This window comes from Temnothorax nylanderi, unplaced genomic scaffold, assembly GCF_030848795.1.
Source record: "Temnothorax nylanderi isolate EJ_2023f unplaced genomic scaffold, tnyl_v1.0 TNYL_tig0442_pilon, whole genome shotgun sequence".
Taxonomy (NCBI): Eukaryota; Metazoa; Arthropoda; class Insecta; order Hymenoptera; family Formicidae; genus Temnothorax; species Temnothorax nylanderi.
Window position 1 is genome coordinate 122,356 of NW_027249504.1, and position 23,291 is coordinate 145,646.

General features: G+C 40.5%; 2 protein-coding genes across 2 annotated transcripts; both read left to right on the forward strand.

The window, feature by feature from the left end:
• Nucleotides 1–15,447: 15,447 nt before the first annotated feature.
• Nucleotides 15,448–16,713, forward strand: LOC139782815 (uncharacterized). Its single transcript, XM_071721896.1, has 2 exons — nt 15,448–16,122; nt 16,219–16,713. The coding sequence occupies exons 1-2, from the start codon at nt 15,448–15,450 to the stop codon at nt 16,711–16,713; spliced, it is 1,170 nt and encodes a 389-aa protein (XP_071577997.1).
• Nucleotides 16,714–19,488: 2,775 nt separating this feature from the next.
• On the forward strand, nt 19,489–20,571 carry LOC139782817 (stromelysin-1-like). Its single transcript, XM_071721897.1, has one exon. The coding sequence runs from the start codon at nt 19,489–19,491 to the stop codon at nt 20,569–20,571; it is 1,083 nt and encodes a 360-aa protein (XP_071577998.1).
• The last annotated feature ends 2,720 nt before the right edge of the window (nt 20,572–23,291 follow it).

Below are 23,291 nucleotides of genomic sequence, written 5' to 3' on the forward strand. Positions count from 1 at the left end.
GTTTTATTAGCTAAAAAAATTTTATTTTGCCGTATTTAAATAAACAATTTGTTAAAAAAGATACTTAAATTTTTTTTATAGGATATGATGCCTATTACTCTCGAACAGTTTTATTCTTAGGAAATAAATCAATTAATTAGAAAAAATGAGATATAATTCATATAAATGTACATTTTATCAACAAAAAATATATATTACCAATATAAATAGATAATAAAACACTAATATTGAAAAAAATGTCATAAGAAATATTTGGTTCTTAATATTATGATATATATTACATATTAATATTTTACATTCTGTACAACTAATTCTCATTTATAATATCTAGTCTAAATAATGAAAATGCGGAGAAAATAGCAAATCTAATCGTTGCTGACTTTTCAACAGAGGTATCAAGTACATATTATGTACCACCTATTAAAAAAAGGATTTAGTCTTAAAAAAATCAATACCAGCAAGTGGAAAAATATTAAACTTATGGAGAAATCGCACATTAGCCATTAAAAAGTTTGAAAGTTCAATAAAAACAACCCAGTCGACAGAATGTGATTCTGATGTAAATGGTAAGATTACTCAAAATGTATTCACAATTTGTAATCAAACAATTTTTCTTTACTTTTATTACATTTGTTCTTCAATTTTATCATATTTTTTACGTGTGCAATTTATTCACATTTTACTAGACTTGGAAGATGATCCTGAACTACAAGAGAGCATTCAGTGGTTGTGTAATAATCAAATGCCGTGGAAACTTGTGTTGCAACACTAGCATAAAACGTTTAATATACGTAAAGAAAATATTGAAAAATCAAAAGAAAACACATTACTCGATACTTTTACTAGATGGCCTATTTTGAAGTATCCACGTGGTCACGAATTAATAATTGATAATTTTAAACATATGTCTTTAAGTGAAGAAAAAATAACAATAGATAAGTGGAACATATTTTTCCATCACATCACAAGTTGTGTGAAACCAAGTCAAAAAGATGATCAGTTAAATTTGTACATGGAAACATTAAAAGATACAAACATTAATGAAGGTAAACTTTTTTAAATATATTGTATCTTGTTTAAGAAAGGATAAACTTATTGTAATGTTCTTTTTTGTACTGTTTTAATTATTTTAAAATGTTAAATTTTATTTTCTTAGATTCTAAAGTTACTTTACAAATTATGATTTTACCTCATTTGCTACCTCCAAAGAAAATTACTCGATGTAAAAACAAATTTTGGAAACCATCTATTTGGAACGCAAAGGACAGTATTATCAAGCACGCAGTGGTTAGTAATGTTTATTTCATATTTTTATTCATGTTTTCATAAAACGATAAATTCATAATACATGGATGTATGAAGGCTTTTGGAGCCTTGCTGGCCACTCGTGAACTCTGCATTGATAGTAGAGCCCCAGTAGTTTGTGGTAAAAGTTGAAATTGTTTCCATCAGCTTGTGTTTGATTCTTGCTCCGAGTGTAGAAAAGTACTCATGTACTCATCCTGTATACTCATGAGTATTTATATTCGTCTATCGTGTTTGATGGCATTAGAAGTTTAATGGCTTGCCAAAAATTCTTGTGAAATATATTTAAAGACAAAATATATTCTCAAAATGAGGCTTGTAGTCAATTCAGCAAATTTGTAAAATGCTTCAAACATTTTCTTTTCCGTATAATAACAAATATCCATAAAATTAATGCGTCACATTACTCACCTTTTCATTTGACTTTCTTTATGTTTTCTATTATGTCACTTTTACAGCTATTTATTGTTTGTTATGAGAAAGAAAAAGCATTCAAAGCATTTTACAATTTTACTGAATTTATTGCAAGCGTTGTTTTGCGGATGTATTCTTATCTTTCAATTTATTTTGCAAGAATTTTTTATGAACGACGTTTATCGTTTTTGACGTCATAAAACAGACATGAGTATTCAGCAGCCTTAATGTCTCTTACTGGCACACGATTGTTGATTATACGAACATAATTATCATTTATCCGAAATGGTGGAAAAGTTGCGAAAATGGTGCATTACGATATTAGATTTTAATATTGGTTTACAGAAACCAACTGTCCGCTTTAAAAGAATTTTTTTTATTTTAAAACTTTTTTTCCAGTTTCTAATTTCTTTATTGATTTAAGATTTAATATTTATTTAATTTTTTTAAAACAATTAATAAATTAATAATCACAATAAAAAAATCGATAACAGTTAATTATTAGAAGCAAGTAACCAGTGTTCACACATGTTACCATGGAAGTAATACGTCACATATCGTGAGTTCCTTTTATGCGTGGCTAGACTAAGGGCTATTCCAGAATACGTTAGCTACTCATAAATGTCATAAATAAAACAGTATTGGTTCATATTCCACTTAAAAAAAAAAAAATTTTTTTATAATTTGTATAGAGCAGATAGTTGGTTTCTATATATAAACCAATAATAAATTCTAATACTTTTTAATACGCTATTATTTACAACTCCCACCATTTCTCGGATAAATGACTGTTATTTTCCTATTTCTTAGGATCTGAAAAAGGATTTTTAAAAATTAATTTAGGTCCCATCAGGATGTGTGTGCAAAGTTTGGCCTCATTTATACCGGTCCTTTTTTCTCAAATGTTTTTTTTTATATGATTTGCAATGATTTGTAGTTATTTGTAGTAATTTTGCTTTTGTTTATAATTGTATCATTTAAAAATTATGATTGTTTAAACAATATTAATAATAAACTTTATTAATTATCAAGTTTTTTTTTTCAAATCCACTTTTTCTATGTTACTTAAAATCGTTTGTAGTTGTTTGTAGTGATTTTGTTTTTGTTTGTAATTCTGCCGTTTGAGTAATAGTTGCGTTTGAACTATTCGCCAAGAGTGAACTTCGTTAATTATCGCAGTATTTCTTAATTTTATTTTTTTCCGTATGATTCAGAATCGTTTGTAGTTATTTGTAGTGATTTTACTTTCGTTTGTAGTTGTATCGTTCAAAAGTTACGATTGTTTAAACAATTCGCCAAGAGTTTACTTTATTAATTATCAAGATTTCCCAAATCTGTTTTTTTTCTATGTGCTTCAGAATCGTTTGTAGTTGTTTGTAGTAATTTTACTTTTGTTTATAATCAAATCGTTTGAGCTATAGTTGTATTTAAACAATTTTCCAAGAGTGAACTTTGTTAATTTACTAATATTTCTTAATTTCGTTTTTTTCTATATGATTCAGAATCGTTTGTAGTTGTTTGTAGTGATTTTGCTTTCGCTTGCAGTTGTACCGTTTAAAAGTTGTGATTATTTAAACAATTTGACAAGAGTTTACTTTGTTAATTATTAAGATTTCTCAAATCCGTTTTTTTCTATGTGATTCTAAATTATTTGTAATTGTTTGCAGTGATTTTATTTTCGTTTGTAGTTGTATCGTTTAAAAGTTACGATTGTTTAAACAATTCACCAAGAGTGAACTTTGTTAATTATAAAGATTTTCCAAATCCGCTTGTGCGACCAATTTCACACTCATTCCGAATCGACGACTTTTCCCCCTCGTTGTACAATATACTATTTCAAGTGGCTTTATTCGATTTTAACTTATTATGTTTTTACATATTGGTTATGGACAAATTATTTCAATTTTTATGATTTTTTTCTGTATTTCAGCATCTTCTTCAAGTGTCGAACAATTCTTAAATATAATAACTGAAAATGCCTCGCAAGCCCAGAGAAACGCCTGATGAAATTTATCAAGCTTTAGAAGGTCTAAATTTTCGTCAAGAAGATGGTGATATGGTTGAGTGGAATGATCCGGTCTGGGATCTGGCTGTAAACAATTTATCCATGAGCAAAGATTATTTATATCAATATCTGAAACAAAATCGAAATGGCGTTTTCTGTCGGCTTCATAACTTAACAGAAGCGGATTTATTAAAAAAGAAGAAAAAAAAAGTTTTAACGTCTAAAAATGATAATTGGTCGATGTCCAAGCCAAAACATGATTTACGACCAATAAGGTGTTCATTCCATCTAACTAAAAAAGAATGGAACTCACTTGGGGTTCATCCTAAGAAGTACAATTCTCGAACTTATGATGTCTTGGAACCTGGCTGGTCGGACCAAATTTATTACAAGATTTGGAATCTATTTGAACTTCCATGCCCATTCGCATTCAAGTCGAAAATTAATTGTGGAAATGGCGAAGTATATTTAACTATAAAAGGATTTTGTCGTGAATGCAGGACCGAAATTCATTTATACAGTGAAACTCCACCAACAGACGACGGAATAAATATTATCGTATCGGCTTGGGATACAAGGGATATTGTCCACAAAAGAAGAAGACAATTACGAGGAACTAATAGACGGGTTATTGCGACGGAAGTAGCAGCAAAGTCGACGTACATGTGGCGCCGTGAAATTGCAGATCGCGAAATGAAATTTGGTGGCGTGGAACCAGCATTTTTATATTCCGAAGATGTCTTACGAAAAGCTACACAACAAGAAAAAGATAAAGATTTAAATGTGAAGCCTGCTGTCAATGCGATACAAACATTTCGAGATTTAAAATATACAAGTACAGAATTTAGTGAAAGTATCCGTGATTTTAGTGAGAACAATTTTTATATTATGTATTGGCTTCCCGAACAAATTACATTAAATAATACATTTTTAAAAAAAGACTCGGTCGGTAGTGTAAGTTTCGATGCTACTGGATCTATTTGTAGACCTTTAGAATATGGACAAGTAACTTATCTATATCAAGCCATAGCTGACTTTTTGGGGAAAACACTTCCAGTATATCAAATGATTTCTTCTCGACATGACGCGAATTGGTTAGCACATTGGATGCGAGAATTTCTGAGAACTGGTGGTCATCCTCCAAAGCAATTTGTAAGCGATTTTTCACTGGCTTTATTAAATGCAGGAAGCCTTGCCTTTAATGAAAGAAGATTGACAAAGTTTATTGACGATTGTTTTCAACAACTTACAACTGCTTCAAAGATACCATCATCTGAAAAAATGTGTATGCTGCGAATTGATATAGCGCATTTAATAAAGCTCGTAACTCGCTGGCCTTGTTTTAAAACAAATATGAGCTTAAAACATTTTTTTGTACGATGCGTTGCTATACTCACCAATGAAACATCTGTTAAGGAGTTTAGACAATTGCTTATTGATATTTTGTGTGTGGCTTTTTCTGAACAAGATGGTGAAGAAGATAATCCTTACAGTTGCTATAGTTCTCGTCAACGATTATTGAATTTGATGCAGTCAAATGAAATTAAAACCAATGATGAAGATGAAGATCTGTATATTACATATGATGATTTCGAGCAAAGCTTTAAAGAAGAAAAGAAATCTAGTCGCCCAATTATAAAATTTCTAGAGGAAATTGAAGACGTTGCTAAAGGATTTGTACGCAAGAGTGGAATGTTAAATCCCTATTTTAGCGAGGATTTTGGAAAAAGGTTATTAACCTTATGTAAATATTTTGTACTGTGGACAGCAGTAATTCCGTGGTTATATGATGATAACCCCGATAAACATATACAGCAATATCAAAGAATACTATATACGGCTACCTCAGCAAAAAGCGAAAGTTACTTTAAAACTTTGAAGCATAACATTATTAATGCAAAGAATGAAAGAGTTGATAAAGTAGTGATTAAGCATCTCAGAGCATTGTCGGGTACTGTAAAACTGCAAGCAGTGAAGCAAGAATCCATACGATTTAATAAAAAGGAACAGAACATCTTGTTTAATGAAGAAACAAACACGATAGAAGACTCATTTTTCGGTGTGTCGGAATCAAATGAGTGCTCAGTTCAAGCAGAAGATGATTCGTCAATAAGTCGGATAAAATACGTCACTCACACAGAATCTTCATCTAAAAATTTATTACATAACTGTCAAAAACACACAAAATGATCAGCTCTGCGATATTAATTCACCCACGCATATACAGCATACTGAACCAATAGTTATCGAAGATGATACAGGTAAAATACTACTCAATCGTCATCTGTTAGGGAAATTTTAATAAATAGTAATATAAATAGTTATAGTATATATAACATAATATAATAAATAGAATAAATATAATAAATAGTAATATAAATAGTTATAGTATATATAATATAACATAATAAATAGAATAAATAGAATAAATAGATAGTTACGTTTTGTATTTTTTGTAAACTAAAAATATCAATTTTGTTTTGTAGGATTAAGTTCTCGAAATGCATCGGATCCTATAATCGAAGAACAAACAAAAAATTCATCTATACTAAGCACAACTCCTCAATTTTGTTCAACAAGAATAAAAGGGACTAATGAAACTGACGACGAAAATGAAAAAAAGACTGATTTTAGGGAAACTTTAAAAGACATCACATTAAATGTGAACGAGCATTTAAATGAAATAGACAATTGGAAGGGTTTAAATAGAAAAAAACATAAAGGTACCTATCTTCGACCATGTTCAGACATTAACTGATAATATAATATAATATAATATAATAAATAGAATAAATATAATAAATAGATAGTTGCGTTTTGTATTTTTTGTAAACTAAAAATATCAATTTTGTTTTGTAGGATTAAATTCTCGAAATGCATCGGATCCTATAATCGAAGAACAAATGGAAAATTCATCTATACTAAGCACAACTCAATTTTGTTCAACAAGAATAAAAGGGACTGATGATAAAACTGACGACAAAAATGAAAAAAAGACTGATTTTAGGGAAACTTTAAAAGACATCACATTAAATGTGAACGCGTATTTAAATAAAATAGAAAATTGGAAGGGTTTAAATAAGAAAAAACATAGAGGTACCTATCTTCGACCATGTTCAGACATTAAAAACAAATTAGCTAATCCAAAGATTTGCCACAAATTACCATTATTAGTTAATGGTAATAGTCTTTGTCCAATTAAAACACATCTCGGTAAAGTCAAAGTTATAAATACTTGTGGATTTGATGCTCTAACGCATGCTGTTCGTTGTGGTATCATAGATTGGGTTAACTATCAATTGACGGTGGAAGAATTAAAGACTCCTTTCATGATGTTCGTAAAAAAATTTATAAAATATGGAGGAAATCAAGAAATATATCGTTCTAGAGCTAAAATACTAATTTCTATAAAATCACCTAAAGAGAATGTTGTTGACTGTAATCTCAATGTTGGTAGCTTAGCTAACTCACTTTTTGGAAAAAAAGAAAGTATTCAATGTCAATTAGAATGTCCAAAATGTAAATCTACAAAGATAATATTCAATAAAACTATTATGGTAAATTTGAATCCTCTTTGTAAGAATGGGTTAAATGGATTGCAGGAGTCTCTTAATTTATTCGCGTCTAATTCCAATTATAAATGTCGTCGATGTAAAGTTGAAAAAAATATTCACATTTCTGGCAGTTTACATATTGTCATTGATATCGAAGCGTTGCAATGGCCACTTGCTGTGCTCCGTGATGGTTATACTAAGGAATATATGCAAGAATTTTGTTTGGCCGACATACCAGTAAACTTAAATTTAGCGAATTCTGCATACCGTTTTGTAGCCGTAATAGAATATATTAAATCATTTGACGAATTATCAGTCGGTCATTACCGATGTTATGTTAGAAGATCTACAGGAAAATGGGAAATGCATGACGGAATAGCCAGCAAATCAATAGCACAAAATGTTCCACAAAAAATGATGACGGAAAAAAAAGTTTTTCATCTACTATTTTATGTTAAAGTTTAACTACTTCAAATTTTTCTATTTAGAGATTTTGATTTAATTTTTGAAAAATAATGGCGAAAAACAAAGTTTTTCATATATTTTATTTTATGTTGAACTTTAACCACTTCAGATTTTTCTATTTAGAGATTTTGATTTAATTTATGAAAAATAATGGCGGAAAACAGTTTTTCATATATTTTATTTTATGTTGAAGTTTAACCACTTCAGATTTTTCTATTTAGAGATTTTTATTTAATTTGTGAAAAATAATGGCGAAAAACAAAGTTTTTCATATATTTTATTTTATGTTGAAGTTTAACCACTTCAGATTTTTCTATTTAGATATTAAATTGTTTAAATTTAAATATGTTTATTTAAAGATGTGATGATTTTCTGATAATAATTTTGATAATAATATATTGTGATAATATATTATAATAATATAGATAGATATGTATTGTGATAATATATAAACAATGTATTTTGATATATAGATGATAAAAATAAATAATATATATATATATATATATATATACATATTAAAGATTAAGATATATTGGTAAACTTATTGTTAGATATATTATGCATGTATGTATATGTATACCCACACACATAGTTTCTGAATCATATAGAAAAAAATCGTTTGTAGTTGTACCATTTGAGTAATAGCTGCGTTTGTACAATTCATCAAAAGAGTAAATTTGGTTAATAATCAAGATTTTTTAATTTTGTTTTTTTCTATATGATTCAGAATTGCTTGCAGTTATTTGTAGTGATTTTGTTTTCGTTTTTTGTTGTCTAAAATCTTGATAATTAACAAAGCATACACTTAGCGAATAAAGATAAGCAGAAATTTTTTAAAGTGCGTACTTAGAGTAGATGTATCTCTTTAAATATTGATCGTAGCGCTTTTCATGATAAGAATTATTTTTAAATATTGGTCGGATCGTTTCGGACCCTAATAGTTTTCGATAGAACTCTTCGGGGGGCCACCAGAACTCCCGCGAGAACTGCCGATTTCCGGAAAAAAAATTACCCCTTGGGACTTAGAAAATTTTCGAGGTGCGCACTTTGAAGGGCTGTAACTTTTGAAATATTGGTCGGATCGTTTCGGACTCTGATAGTTCTCGATAGAACTCTTCGGGCGGCCACCAGAACTCCCGTCAGAACTCCGGAAAAAAAATTTTTTAATTTTAGGGTGCGCACTTTAAAAAGCTGTAACTTTTGAAATATTGGTCTGATCGCTTCGGACCCTAATAGTTTTCGATAGAACTCTTCGGGGGGCGACCAGAACTCCCGTCAGAACTCCGGTAAAATCATTTTTTAATTTTAGGGGTGGCATTTTGAAGGGCTGTAACTTTTGAAATATTGATCTGATCGCTTCGGACCCTAACAGTTTTCGATAAAACTGTTCGGGGAGCGACCAGAACTCCCGCGAGAACTGCCGTTTTCCGGAAAAAAAATTTACCGTCGGGACTTAGAAAATTTTCGAGGTGTGGCACTTCGAAGGGCTGTAACTTTTGAAATATTGGTCGGATCGTTTCGGATCCTGATAGTTTTCGATAGAACTCTTCGGGTGGCGACCAGAACTCCCGTCAGAACTCCGATAAAATCATTTTTTAATTTTAGGGGTGGCACTTTGAAGGGCTGTAACTTTTGAAATATTGGTCTAATCGCTTCGGACCCTAATAGTTTTCGATAGAACTCTTCGGGGGGCGACCAGAACTCCCGTCCAAACTCCGGTAAAATTATTTTTTAATTTTAGGGGTGGCACTTTGAAGGGCTGTAACTTTTGAAATATTGGTCTGATCGCTTCGGACCCTAATAGTTTTCGATAGAACTCTTCGGGGGGCGACCAGAACTCCCGTCAGAACTCCGGTAAAATCATTTTTTAATTTTAGGGGTGGCACTTTGAAGGGCTGTAACTTTTGAAATATTGGTCTGATCGCTTCGGACCCTAATAGTTTTCGATAGAACTCTTCGGGGGGCAACCAGAACTCCCGTCAGAACTCCGGTAAAATCATTTTTTAATTTTAGAGGTGGCACTTTGAAGGGCTGTAACTTTTGAAATATTGATCTGATCGCTTCGGACCCTGATAGTTTTCGATAGAACTCTTCGGGGGGCGACCAGAACTCCCGTCAGAACTCCGATAAAATCATTTTTTAATTTTAGGGGTGGCACTTTGAAGGGCTGTAACTTTTGAAATATTGATCTGATCGCTTCGGACCCTGATAGTTTTCGATAGAACTCTTCGGGGGGCGACCAGAACTCCCGTCAGAACTCCGATAAAATCATTTTTTAATTTTAGGGGTGGCACTTTGAAGGGCTGTAACTTTTGAAATATTGGTCTAATCGCTTCAGACCCTAATAGTTTTCGATAGAACTCTTCGGGGGGCGACCAGAACTCCCGTCCGAACTCCGGTAAAATCATTTTTTAATTTTAGGGGTGGCACTTTGAAGGGCTGTAACTTTTGAAATATTGGTCTGATCGCTTCGGACCCTAATAGTTTTCGATAGAACTCTTCGGGGGGCGACCAGAACTTCCGTCAGAACTCCGGTAAAATCATTTTTTAATTTTAGGGGTGGCACTTTGAAGGGCTGTAACTTTTGAAATATTGGTCTGATCGCTTCGGACCCTAATAGTTTTCGATAGAACTCTTCGGGGGGCGACCAGAACTCCCGTCAGAACTCCGGTAAAATCATTTTTTAATTTTAGGGGTGGCACTTTGAAGGGCTGTAACTTTTGAAATATTGGTCTGATCGCTTCGGACCCTAATAGTTTTCGATAGAACTCTTCGGGGGGCGACCAGAACTCCCGTCAGAACTCCGGTAAAATCATTTTTTAATTTTAGGGGTGGCACTTTGAAGGGCTGTAACTTTTGAAATATTGATCTGATCGCTTCGGACCCTAATAGTTTTCGATAGAACTCTTCGGGGGGCGACCAGAACTCCCGTCAGAACTCCGGTAAAATAATTTTTTAATTTTAGGGGTGGCACTTTGAAGGGCTGTAACTTTTGAAATATTGGTCTGATCGCTTCGGACCCTAATAGTTTTCGATAGAACTCTTCGGGGGGCGACCAGAACTCCCGTCAGAACTCCGGTAAAATCATTTTTTAATTTTAGGGGTGGCACTTTGAAGGGCTGTAACTTTTGAAATATTGGTCTGATCGCTTCGGACCCTAATAGTTTTCGATAGAACTCTTCGGGGGGCGACCAGAACTCCCGTCAGAACTCCGGTAAAATCATTTTTTAATTTTAGGGGTGGCACTTTGAAGGGCTGTAACTTTTGAAATATTGGTCTGATCGCTTCGGACCCTAATAGTTTTCGATAGAACTCTTCGGGGGGCGACCAGAACTCCCGTCAGAACTCCGGTAAAATCATTTTTTAATTTTAGGGGTGGCACTTTGAAGGGCTGTAACTTTTGAAATATTGGTCTGATCGCTTCGGACCCTAATAGTTTTCGATAGAACTCTTCGGGGGGCGACCAGAACTCCCGTCAGAACTCCGGTAAAATCATTTTTTAATTTTAGGGGTGGCACTTTGAAGGGCTGTAACTTTTGAAATATTGGTCTGATCGCTTCGGACCCTAATAGTTTTCGATAGAACTCTTCGGGGGGCGACCAGAACTCCCGTCAGAACTCCGGTAAAATCATTTTTTAATTTTAGGGGTGGCACTTTGAAGGGCTGTAACTTTTGAAATATTGGTCTGATCGCTTCGGACCCTAATAGTTTTCGATAGAACTCTTCGGGGGGCGACCAGAACTCCCGTCAGAACTCCGGTAAAATCATTTTTTAATTTTAGGGGTGGCACTTTGAAGGGCTGTAACTTTTGAAATATTGGTCTGATCGCTTCGGACCCTAATAGTTTTCGATAGAACTCTTCGGGGGGCGACCAGAACTCCCGTCAGAACTCCGGTAAAATCATTTTTTAATTTTAGGGGTGGCACTTTGAAGGGCTGTAACTTTTGAAATATTGGTCTGATCGCTTCGGACCCTAATAGTTTTCGATAGAACTCTTCGGGGGGCGACCAGAACTCCCGTCAGAACTCCGGTAAAATCATTTTTTAATTTTAGGGGTGGCACTTTGAAGGGCTGTAACTTTTGAAATATTGGTCTGATCGCTTCGGACCCTAATAGTTTTCGATAGAACTCTTCGGGGGGCGACCAGAACTCCCGTCAGAACTCCGGTAAAATCATTTTTTAATTTTAGGGGTGGCACTTTGAAGGGCTGTAACTTTTGAAATATTGGTCTGATCGCTTCGGACCCTAATAGTTTTCGATAGAACTCTTCGGGGGGCGACCAGAACTCCCGTCAGAACTCCGGTAAAATCATTTTTTAATTTTAGGGGTGGCACTTTGAAGGGCTGTAACTTTTGAAATATTGGTCTGATCGCTTCGGACCCTAATAGTTTTCGATAGAACTCTTCGGGGGGCGACCAGAACTCCCGTCAGAACTCCGGTAAAATCATTTTTTAATTTTAGGGGTGGCACTTTGAAGGGCTGTAACTTTTGAAATATTGGTCTGATCGCTTCGGACCCTAATAGTTTTCGATAGAACTCTTCGGGGGGCGACCAGAACTCCCGTCAGAACTCCGGTAAAATCATTTTTTAATTTTAGGGGTGGCACTTTGAAGGGCTGTAACTTTTGAAATATTGGTCTGATCGCTTCGGACCCTAATAGTTTTCGATAGAACTCTTCGGGGGGCGACCAGAACTCCCGTCAGAACTCCGGTAAAATCATTTTTTAATTTTAGGGGTGGCACTTTGAAGGGCTGTAACTTTTGAAATATTGGTCTGATCGCTTCGGACCCTAATAGTTTTCGATAGAACTCTTCGGGGGGCGACCAGAACTCCCGTCAGAACTCCGGTAAAATCATTTTTTAATTTTAGGGGTGGCACTTTGAAGGGCTGTAACTTTTGAAATATTGGTCTGATCGCTTCGGACCCTAATAGTTTTCGATAGAACTCTTCGGGGGGCGACCAGAACTCCCGTCAGAACTCCGGTAAAATCATTTTTTAATTTTAGGGGTGGCACTTTGAAGGGCTGTAACTTTTGAAATATTGGTCTGATCGCTTCGGACCCTAATAGTTTTCGATAGAACTCTTCGGGGGGCGACCAGAACTCCCGTCAGAACTCCGGTAAAATCATTTTTTAATTTTAGGGGTGGCACTTTGAAGGGCTGTAACTTTTGAAATATTGGTCTGATCGCTTCGGACCCTAATAGTTTTCGATAGAACTCTTCGGGGGGCGACCAGAACTCCCGTCAGAACTCCGGTAAAATCATTTTTTAATTTTAGGGGTGGCACTTTGAAGGGCTGTAACTTTTGAAATATTGGTCTGATCGCTTCGGACCCTAATAGTTTTCGATAGAACTCTTCGGGGGGCGACCAGAACTCCCGTCAGAACTCCGGTAAAATCATTTTTTAATTTTAGGGGTGGCACTTTGAAGGGCTGTAACTTTTGAAATATTGGTCTGATCGCTTCGGACCCTAATAGTTTTCGATAGAACTCTTCGGGGGGCGACCAGAACTCCCGTCAGAACTCCGGTAAAATCATTTTTTAATTTTAGGGGTGGCACTTTGAAGGGCTGTAACTTTTGAAATATTGGTCTGATCGCTTCGGACCCTAATAGTTTTCGATAGAACTCTTCGGGGGGCGACCAGAACTCCCGTCAGAACTCCGGTAAAATCATTTTTTAATTTTAGGGGTGGCACTTTGAAGGGCTGTAACTTTTGAAATATTGGTCTGATCGCTTCGGACCCTAATAGTTTTCGATAGAACTCTTCGGGGGGCGACCAGAACTCCCGTCAGAACTCCGGTAAAATCATTTTTTAATTTTAGGGGTGGCACTTTGAAGGGCTGTAACTTTTGAAATATTGGTCTGATCGCTTCGGACCCTAATAGTTTTCGATAGAACTCTTCGGGGGGCGACCAGAACTCCCGTCCGAACTCCGGTAAAATTATTTTTTAATTTTAGGGGTGGCACTTTGAAGGGCTGTAACTTTTGAAATATTGGTCTGATCGCTTCGGACCCTAATAGTTTTCGATAGAACTCTTCGGGGGGCGACCAGAACTCCCGTCAGAACTCCGGTAAAATCATTTTTTAATTTTAGGGGTGGCACTTTGAAGGGCTGTAACTTTTGAAATATTGGTCTGATCGCTTCGGACCCTAATAGTTTTCGATAGAACTCTTCGGGGGGCGACCAGAACTCCCGTCAGAACTCCGGTAAAATCATTTTTTAATTTTAGGGGTGACACTTTGAAGGGCTGTAACTTTTGAAATATTGGTCTGATCGCTTCGGACCCTAATAGTTTTCGATAGAACTCTTCGGGGGGCGACCAGAACTCCCGTCAGAACTCCGGTAAAATCATTTTTTAATTTTAGGGGTGGCACTTTGAAGGGCTGTAACTTTTGAAATATTGGTCTGATCGCTTCGGACCCTAATAGTTTTCGATAGAACTCAATTGGGGGCGACCAGAACTCCCTTCAGAACTCCGGTAAAATCATTTTTTAATTTTAGGGGTGGCACTTTAAAGGGCTGTAACTTTTGAAATATTGGTCTGATCGCTTCGGACCCTAATAGTTTTCGATAGAACTCTTCGGGGGGCGACCAGAACTCCTGTCAGAACTCCGGTAAAATCATTTTTTAATTTTAGGGGTGGCACTTTGAAGGGCTGTAACTTTTGAAATATTGGTCTGATCGCTTCGGACCCTAATAGTTTTCGATAGAACTGTTCGGGGGGCGACCAGAACTTCCGCGAAAACTGCCGTTTTCCGGAAAAAAAATTTACCGTCGGGACTTAGAAAATTTTCGAGATGTGGCACTTTAAAGGGCTGTAACTTTCTAAATATTGGTCGTAACGCTATAAAACCTATAGGGAACTCTAAAACTCATCGAAATCTTTCTGAATCTACCATAAAAAATTGATTTTTAAAAAAATGTGGAAATTTTTTGTTCAACTTTGACATCGATTTTTGGGCTTATTTGAACGGAACTTTTTCTAAAACCTATAGGGAACTCTAGAACTCATCGAAATCTATCCGGAACTACCATAAAACATTCATTTTTTTTTAAATGGGGGGCGCCGCGAAGTTAGCCCCCCCATTTTTAAAATGGTGTTTTCATCACTTTAAATGACGGAACTCTTTTTAAAAACTATAGAGAACTCTAGAACTCTTGCTGGGGAATCCAGAACTCTAATAAAAATTTCGGAATTTTGAAAAAGGGGGGCCAACTTCACAGACATGACGCTCGGTGCACGCGATACACGAATTCGCGCCGAAAGTTCTACCGGGATATAAACTGTCGGAGACTCCGACGCAGATCATTTACCTCCCGATCGTCGCGCGAAACGTCACCGATATCACGGTGCGAATCGTGGATCAGAACGATCGATTGATCGACTTTCGCGGCGAGGAGATAACGATTAGACTGCACGTACGTCGTCGCCGCAGTTAGTGTGTATGTGCACGCGTATCTCAGCGACCTGAAGAGAGAGAGAGCGAGAGGGATGCTCGTTCTGAACGGATCGAGCGCGGATTGTACGAACGAGCGAGCTAGCCCGTTCTACGACGTAATCAAAAGCGTAAGGAAGAGAAGAGGTGGTGGTGGTGATCGAGGAGGAAAGAGAGCCGTTCTCAGCAACGCCAACGTCAGGTTCCTACGATCGCTGGGTCTCGCCGTGAGAAACGCGTCGTTTCTACTTCGAAAGGAAAGACCATGGCCGACATCCTGAGTATCGGCGGTGAGCCGATCTTCGACGAGCGCATCGTCGGAATCGAGACTCACACGTATAACCCGTACGTGAACACGACGTTCGGGCACAACGACGAGATACGAATACCCATACAGCAACAGGATCTGTATACGCTGCCGTGCGACAGTTTTCTGTACGTCGAGGGACGACTCTATGACGACGGCGCGGGCGCGACGACGTCGGAAGCGACGGATGCTCAAAGGCAATACGCGAAATTGGTCAACAACTGCGTGGCGTTTATGTTCGACGAGATTCGATACGAACTCGACGGCGTGGAGATCGACCGGTGTAGAAACGTCGGCATAACCAGCACGATAAAGAACTACGCGTCGCTGACCGCCGAACGAGCCAGGAGACTGCAGAACGCCGGATGGAGTTATCCGACGAACGAATCGAATCTGAACGACGCGTCCCGTCAATTCAACTTTTGCGTACCTTTGAATATTCTTTTGGGTTTCTGCGAGGACTACAGACGCGTGGTGATAAACGCGCGACACGAACTTATCCTGATACGCGCTCGGAACGACGTCAACTGCGTCGTAGATCCGAAAAAAACCGTGCCGAGAGATCCCGCCAAGGATCCTAAAATTACGCTACTGAAGGTGCAATGGCGTATGCCGCACGTGGTTTTAAACGACGTGACTAAATTGTCGCTTTTGCGAACGTTGGAGAGCGGATGATTTCTGAGCGTGGGCTTTCGCTCTTGGGACCTGTACGAATTTCCTCTGCTGCAGAGCACGACCAAGCATTCGTGGGCCGTGAAAGCCGCGCCGCAGTTGGAGAAGCCGCGATACGTCATATTCGCGCTGCAGACCGGACGGCGAAACGAATTCACGGAGGACTCCTCGAGGTTCGATCATTGCGCGCTCGCCAACGTGAAATTGTATCTCAACTCGGAATTCTATCCCTACGACGACGTGAACGCGGATTTCGAAAGCGACAAGTTCGCCGTGCTGTACGAGATGTACGCGAAATTTCGAGGAGCGTACTACGGGGACAGTCGCGACGACGCGCTCTTCTCCCCGCGCGAATTCGCGCGAGTAGCGCCGCTCGTGGTGATCGATTGTTCCCGCCAAAACGAAGCGGTGAAGAGCGCCACCGTGGACGTGCGCATCGAATTCGAATGCAAGGAAAACGTTCCGCCGAAGACCACCGCCTTTTGTCTCATCGTTCACGATCGCGTCATCGAGTACGGTCCGCTGACCAATGTGGTGCGCAAAATCATCTAGCGGAAATTGCGATTGTAGGACACCACACCCCGGAAACGGGAGATATATATAAAGACGGGGATCCTTCGATCGTTCCTCAGATCCCGTTAAGAACGAGCAGTTTGAGCGTGAATTGTTCGACGCGCACCGACTCGATGGCCGCAGCGGCAACGACGATCTTCGTCGACCTGCAGGGATTCGTGGTGAGCGACAGATTCGTCGCGAAGGAGGTGGCCGTGCTCCGAAGCGAGACGCGCGAACTCGCGCATCACGTGTTTCGCGCGCCGATGAAGTGGGACCTCCTCACGAACGCCGAAAAAGCAAGGGCCAACTGGCTAATGGCGAACCATCACGGCCTCCGTTTGAAAGACGGGGACGTGGACTATCGCCTAGCCAGGTCGATTATTCGACGCGCGGTGTGCGACGACTTGGGCGAGGGAGAAGAGACGCCCGGCGCGCGAATATACGTGAAAGGCCTCAAGAAGAAGAGGTGGCTGGAGGAGATTCTCGGCGACGTCGACGCGACGATCGAGACCATCGACGCCGAGTACGACGACATCGATCGGCTGGAGTTTCTTCGCGCCGATCGCGCGTTTTGCTGCGGACGCCATCAACGGTGCTGCGCGATGGAGAACGTGATAAAGTTGCGCGACTGGTGGAACGAGCGACGCGAGTGTCTCTCCAGCATCGACTCCACGGATCAAATATAAATGTGTATCCATCCATCCATCTATATATGTATATATTTTAATCAATAACAAAAAGATCTATCTATCTATCTATATTTTAATCAATAAAAAAACTGATGCAAAATCAACGAACGAAGTTATTCATTATTCGCATACCTACACCGTACGTATAGTCGTACTCGATAACGCCGAGCGCGATAGCGTCGAGCGCGCGAGCGATAGCGACGATCAAGCGAACGAGAGCGTCGAACTCGAAGAAGAACGGCAACGATAACGCCGAGAGCGCGAAACTGTCAATGAGCGGATTCGGGAGCGTCGAGCGGAAGCGCGATATCGGCGGCGGGAGCGTCTAATCTCGTTGCTGTTCACGCGTATTTATCTTTATATAATAGTTATTTAATATTATATTTATCCAATATTATATTTATTCTTGTATATTATATACTACTTATTTACTACTTTATACTTATTGCTTCCTCATAGAGGAAGTTTTGTTTTCGTAAATTCGTATATGAATCTTTGATTGCGTATAAAGTTTGCTCTAATCAACCAAATTAAAAAGAATTATATATATAAAATAGGAGTAGAAGAAACCAAAGAAAGGATATTTGACATATGGTGTTGTAACATAATCTTTTTCTATCTATAATAATATAAATGAAATTAAAATCTTTATTGTTTGATATAATTATATACATAACAATATAATTTTATCCAATTTATTATGAAGAGAGCTAACCCCTTTATATTATATTATATTATATTATGTTATATTATATTATAGTATATTATGTTATATTATATTATATTATATACTACTTATTTACTATATTTATTTTTTTACATATTATTTCTTGTTAGAAACGGAGGGCCAGCCCTCGACGACGTCGTCGTCGAAGTCGACGTCAATCAAGTTGATGTCAATATTGCAGCGACCGCTCTCATCCTCCTCGTCGTCGTCGTTGTTGTCTTCGTCGTCGTTGTCATCATTGTCGTCGCAGCATGTATTGGGACGCTTCGCCGATGAATCGAGTCGCGCGGCGTCCCGATACATGCTGCGAATCCTTGCAGCGTACAAACGCATGTGGTTCCTCGATTTTTTTAACACCGATACGATGAGTCCTCTTCGCAAAAAATACATATTATTAATAAATATATATAAATGAATATATATAAGTGAATTTATAAATAAATATATAACTGAATATATAAGTGAATTTATAAATAAATAAATAAATAAATAAATATATAAATGAATATATAACAATATAATTTTACATTTGCAAACTTACATTCGATCGAACATCCGTGCGTCCTCGTCGACGCGGATCGTGATTTGCAGACAGGGCGGCGCTCCATCGACGATATTTCTGAGGCGACGCTGCAGCTGCAGCACCGCCTCGTGTAAGTCGTCCGTAGCCCTAGCTACGGACGTTGCCTGGATTTGCGCCAAATCGCACACTCCTTTCAGTTTGGATATTTTGTCCATTACGTGTTCTTAGGAAAAATTCACGTCACTAGCTCGAAAAACTGTGAACAAACTACACCCGAGTCTAGCCTCGAGTCCTTATATATATCGAGGATGAGCAATCGAAAAAGGATGTGGAATCAAAGAAGGGATGTGCAATCATAAAGGATATTGCGTGTGTAATGAAAACTATGTAAAAAATTGACCTTTGCACACAGGAAGAAATGCATTTTTCTAATCAAACCGACTCATCCGCTGGAATCGTCGACGCATTTCTTCCACCCCGAGACCCCCGCCGCCACCTGTCCGCGCTATCGGTAGCGAGCATCCCCGCGTAAGTCGCTCGTCGCGATCGCGCTCGTATCGCGACGCATCGTCATCGTCAATAAAAGAAGCAGGATATTGTGTAATGAAAACTATTTTTAGAAAATTTGCACAGAGGAAAAAATGCATTTTTTTATCAAACAGACTCATCCGCCGTAATCGACGCATTTTTTCCACCGCGAGACCCCGCCGCCACCTGTCCGCGCTATCGGCAACGAGCGTCACCGCGTGGACCGCGCGTCGCGATCGCGCTCATATCGCGAAACGCCGTTATCGCAGTTCCGCCGTTTCTCTCGCTCTCTCTCGCCCTCGACGATGTGGCTTGCGCGCGTAATCGCGTTAACCGCGTGTTTTATCGCCGCGAGGTGCGTCAATCCCACGGATGAGAATTACGCACATACGATCGATTACCTGCGGAAATACGGATATCTGACCGAAGATGTGGACGCGTTTCCGGCACAGAGACGAAACGACGTTCTTCGTAACGCCATCGAGGAATTTCAACGATACTACGGTCTGCCCGGCGATGGAACGCTCGACGACGAAACGCTGCAATTGATGCGTAAACCGCGATGTTGTTTCCAAGATATCCTGAAACACGGAACGACGGCGAGTCTATCAAAATGGCCGAGGACTCACCTGACGTGGGATTTTTACGTAGCCGCCAAAGAGGAGCTGAATACCGCGCGGGCCGCGTTCGACCTGTGGTCGCAACATTCGGCGTTGACGTTCGAACGTTCCGAAACGAATCCTGACATTATAATATCTTGGCGAACCCGACGTCACGGTAACACGAATATCAACGTAAACGGCCCAAATTGCTCGGCCAAATTCGACGGTCCCGGTAACGTGTTGGCCCACGCGTATCTCCCGACGAACGAAGCGGGATTCGTCTCCGAGGTGCACGTCGACGGGGACGAGCCGTGGCATATTCACGTCGGTAAAAATCCCTCGAATACGTTTTCCTTGCATTTCACGCTGACGCACGAGATCGGTCACTCTCTCGGATTGCGGCACAATGAGCGCAAGACTTTGGTGATGTTCGCGTACTCGCCCGACAAGCAGTATCCGGTTAAGCTCGACAGATTCGACATTATCGACATTCAACGTTCGTACGGTGAAAAACTGACGAACGCGCCCTCACAGACGCCGGCGCCGCCGCCGCCGCCGCCGCCACCGCCGCCACCGCGGTCACGGCCGCCGCAACCATCGCCGGACCTGTGCGCCCTTGGTCGCGTAAACGCGATATTGATTTTGGAAAATCGAATGTACATCTCGTACGGGCGTTACGTTTGGTCGATCGATCTGGACGGTAGGACGTACAATGGACCGTTAGCCCTGTCGAATCACATGAGCTTTTTTCACGACAATTACACGCGCATAGCTGCCGCCTATTAATCTCCGTCCGGTGATCTCATGGTGTTCGTAGATAATTTGGTATACATGGTTCAATATCCGGAATTTTCTCTGAGGCCAAATTGGCCGAAGACCTTGCGAGAACTCGGATTTCCTGCAGATGCAAAACTCAACGGAGCGGTAAACACCCATAGAGGCCGTTCCTTCGTGATGTACAACGGTAACTCGGTGGGCGAGATAGACGAATGTACGAAGAAAGTCGTCAGCGTACGCCTCTCGAGGCGACGTTTCCCGGAATACCGACCGGCGTGACGTCGACCTTCCGATACGTCGACGGCAATCTGTACTTCACCACTCGGACGCAGTTCTACAGATTCAACGAATTTACGAAAACCGTCACGGCCGCCGGTAAATTCGATCTACGGATGCTGAATATCGTCTGCCCTAAGACCGAACTGTTACAGCAGTTGCGCGATCTTCTCGATCGAATTGTACGCGTCGGCGATTTAACGTCACCGGCGAGCGATTCGGACAACGACGACGACGACGACGGCGGCGGCGGCGTTCAGCTTTACGATCGCCGTATCCGCCGAAGGAAGTAGAGGACTGCGCAAATCCCCGCACCACACCGCACATCGCGCGATATAAGTGAGAACTTTTCTACTTATACCGATGTGTTCCCGCCAAAGCATCAGTATCGCATCGTCAACTGAATACGACGCGTCGAAACAAAAATCAGAAACGAACGATACTGCAACGCGCATGCGACATGTTCTCGACGTTGGCCGATCGACCCGCGCTGAGGGATCTTTTCCCTCGCGAGACGGATTCGGAGGTGAACGACAACGGCAAAAGACGAAGGATCGAATCGACGGGCGATCATCATCAGCATCATCATCATCGGGAGTCGCGTTCCAGCTCTCACCCCCCCCCCCCAACGACGTTCGCAACCCCGTCATCGCGCCTGCGGTGCGCATCCTGACAACCCGTTATCCGCTGACAACGACTGGCTACAAATACTTAGCCATCGGTGTCACGGTTAAGTCACCGTGGTACGGTATACCCGCACCTTCGTACGTGGATATCGCCCTGGGAGATAAGCAAGGTAAGGAGATCTCTCTGACGCTCGATATGTGGAAAGGACTACTCGAGCGCAAACACGACATATTGGCGTGTCTGCGATCCAACCTCGTCGATGGAACCTGTCCCCCCCGCCGATATCGATCGGAGACCTGACGCTGCGATTCGGATTGATCAACAACCTGTCGATCTTGCGTATGGAACTAACCAACGCGGCTCGTCTGGCAATGTCGCTCGCCACCCTGCTCTCGCTGTACGATTTCCAATTTTGCGTCGATCGCATCGTCTCGGCGCTGAGCGCGGTCACCGAGGAAGTCGACGCGAAGTATTCGCGCTATCAGGAGATAGCCGCCAACGCGATTAAGACGGGAACTTCGACCAAGACTGCGATACTGAAAAGCGAATTTTTCGATCCTAACAAGATCGTCGACTGTGAGATTACCGCGCTTTGTTTCAAATCCTGAACGTCACGACGCACGTTTACAAATTTATATATATATATTTATACACACAGAAACAATGTAAACGAGTATCGACGTATGTAAATACATATTTTATTTTTTCAGAATAAAAAACTACCGCTCGTACGCGGATATATCATATATGTGTTCTCTCTCTCTTTCTTTTCCGTACCTATCTCGATACGATCCCGCGCTCCCTAGGTCCCCCGACTCCGCTTACTCCACAATCGCCGCGATTGCGTCATCTACGATGCGTAGGGAAGGATCGAAACAACTTTCGAACCGAGACGAACAAGAACAAAGAACGGTTATCGGGACCCGCGAAAAAGAACGGCCTTGAACACGTTCGAACGTGTTTTCGCGCGCTCACCAATCCCACCGCGCGGGGACGTCGAGAAGAGCGACCTTGAACAAGTTGGAACGAGTTTGGACGCGTTCGAACGCGCGCGATGATAACATTATTCGCGATGACGCGCGAATCGGGGCGGATTTCCGCTCGCGGCCGATAACGCGGTCGATAACGCCGATCCGAACGCCCACTCGGAGCGCCCGGGAACGACGATCCCCCCACCCCCGGTGGCAACCCTGTGGCGCGAAATTCCCCATCACCCGCCTAGGGAATTTACGTCTTTCAGGTTACCGCAAGGTGGCAACACTGCGGTGCGAAATTCCCCATCACCCGCCTAGGGACAAGTGTTCTCACAAAATACTCGCATCTGATTGGACAGCGATACACCTTTGTCCAGTTCCAAGGGAATGTTTGTCCAGTTACAGGGGAAATTTCCCCTCACACCTGTCCACCTCACCCCCCCTGTTTCCCCTTGCACTTGTCCCTTCACCCCCCTCACCAATCCCCACCCCATGCCCCCCTCGCCCCCCTCGCCCATCTCTTATGGCGTTCTCCCGCGTGCGCGCGGCCCCCCCCCCGCTTCCCCTCGGTTGCACCCGGCAGCCGAAGGTACTGTTATTGGTCTACTCCCACGCCTTTCTCGTGCCTTTGTCAAATTTCTGAACAATTAAATACACTAATATATCATTCCATGTGTCAACAGAACGCCCGAGATTTCGTAACGCTTGAACCGCGACGTTCGCTTTATCACGCAACGCGGTGAGGGCTGCCGCGGTGTCGGTATAAGCTTGGGGAAGCGTATGAAGAGCACGAATGTGCTCGTGCACTAACCGGCGTTGATTATCGTAGCGAACGGTGAGAAGGTCCCACGC

Coding starts and splice junctions, on each gene's coding strand:
- LOC139782817 (XM_071721897.1), top strand. CDS start 19,489: ATGTGGCTTGCGCGCGTAATCGCGTTAACCGCGTGTTTTATCGCCGCG.
- LOC139782815 (XM_071721896.1), top strand. CDS start 15,448: ATGGCCGACATCCTGAGTATCGGCGGTGAGCCGATCTTCGACGAGCGC. Junction 16,123..16,218: donor CGCACGTGGTTTTAAACGAC/GTGACTAAATTG, acceptor CCTCTGCTGCAG/AGCACGACCAAGCATTCGTG.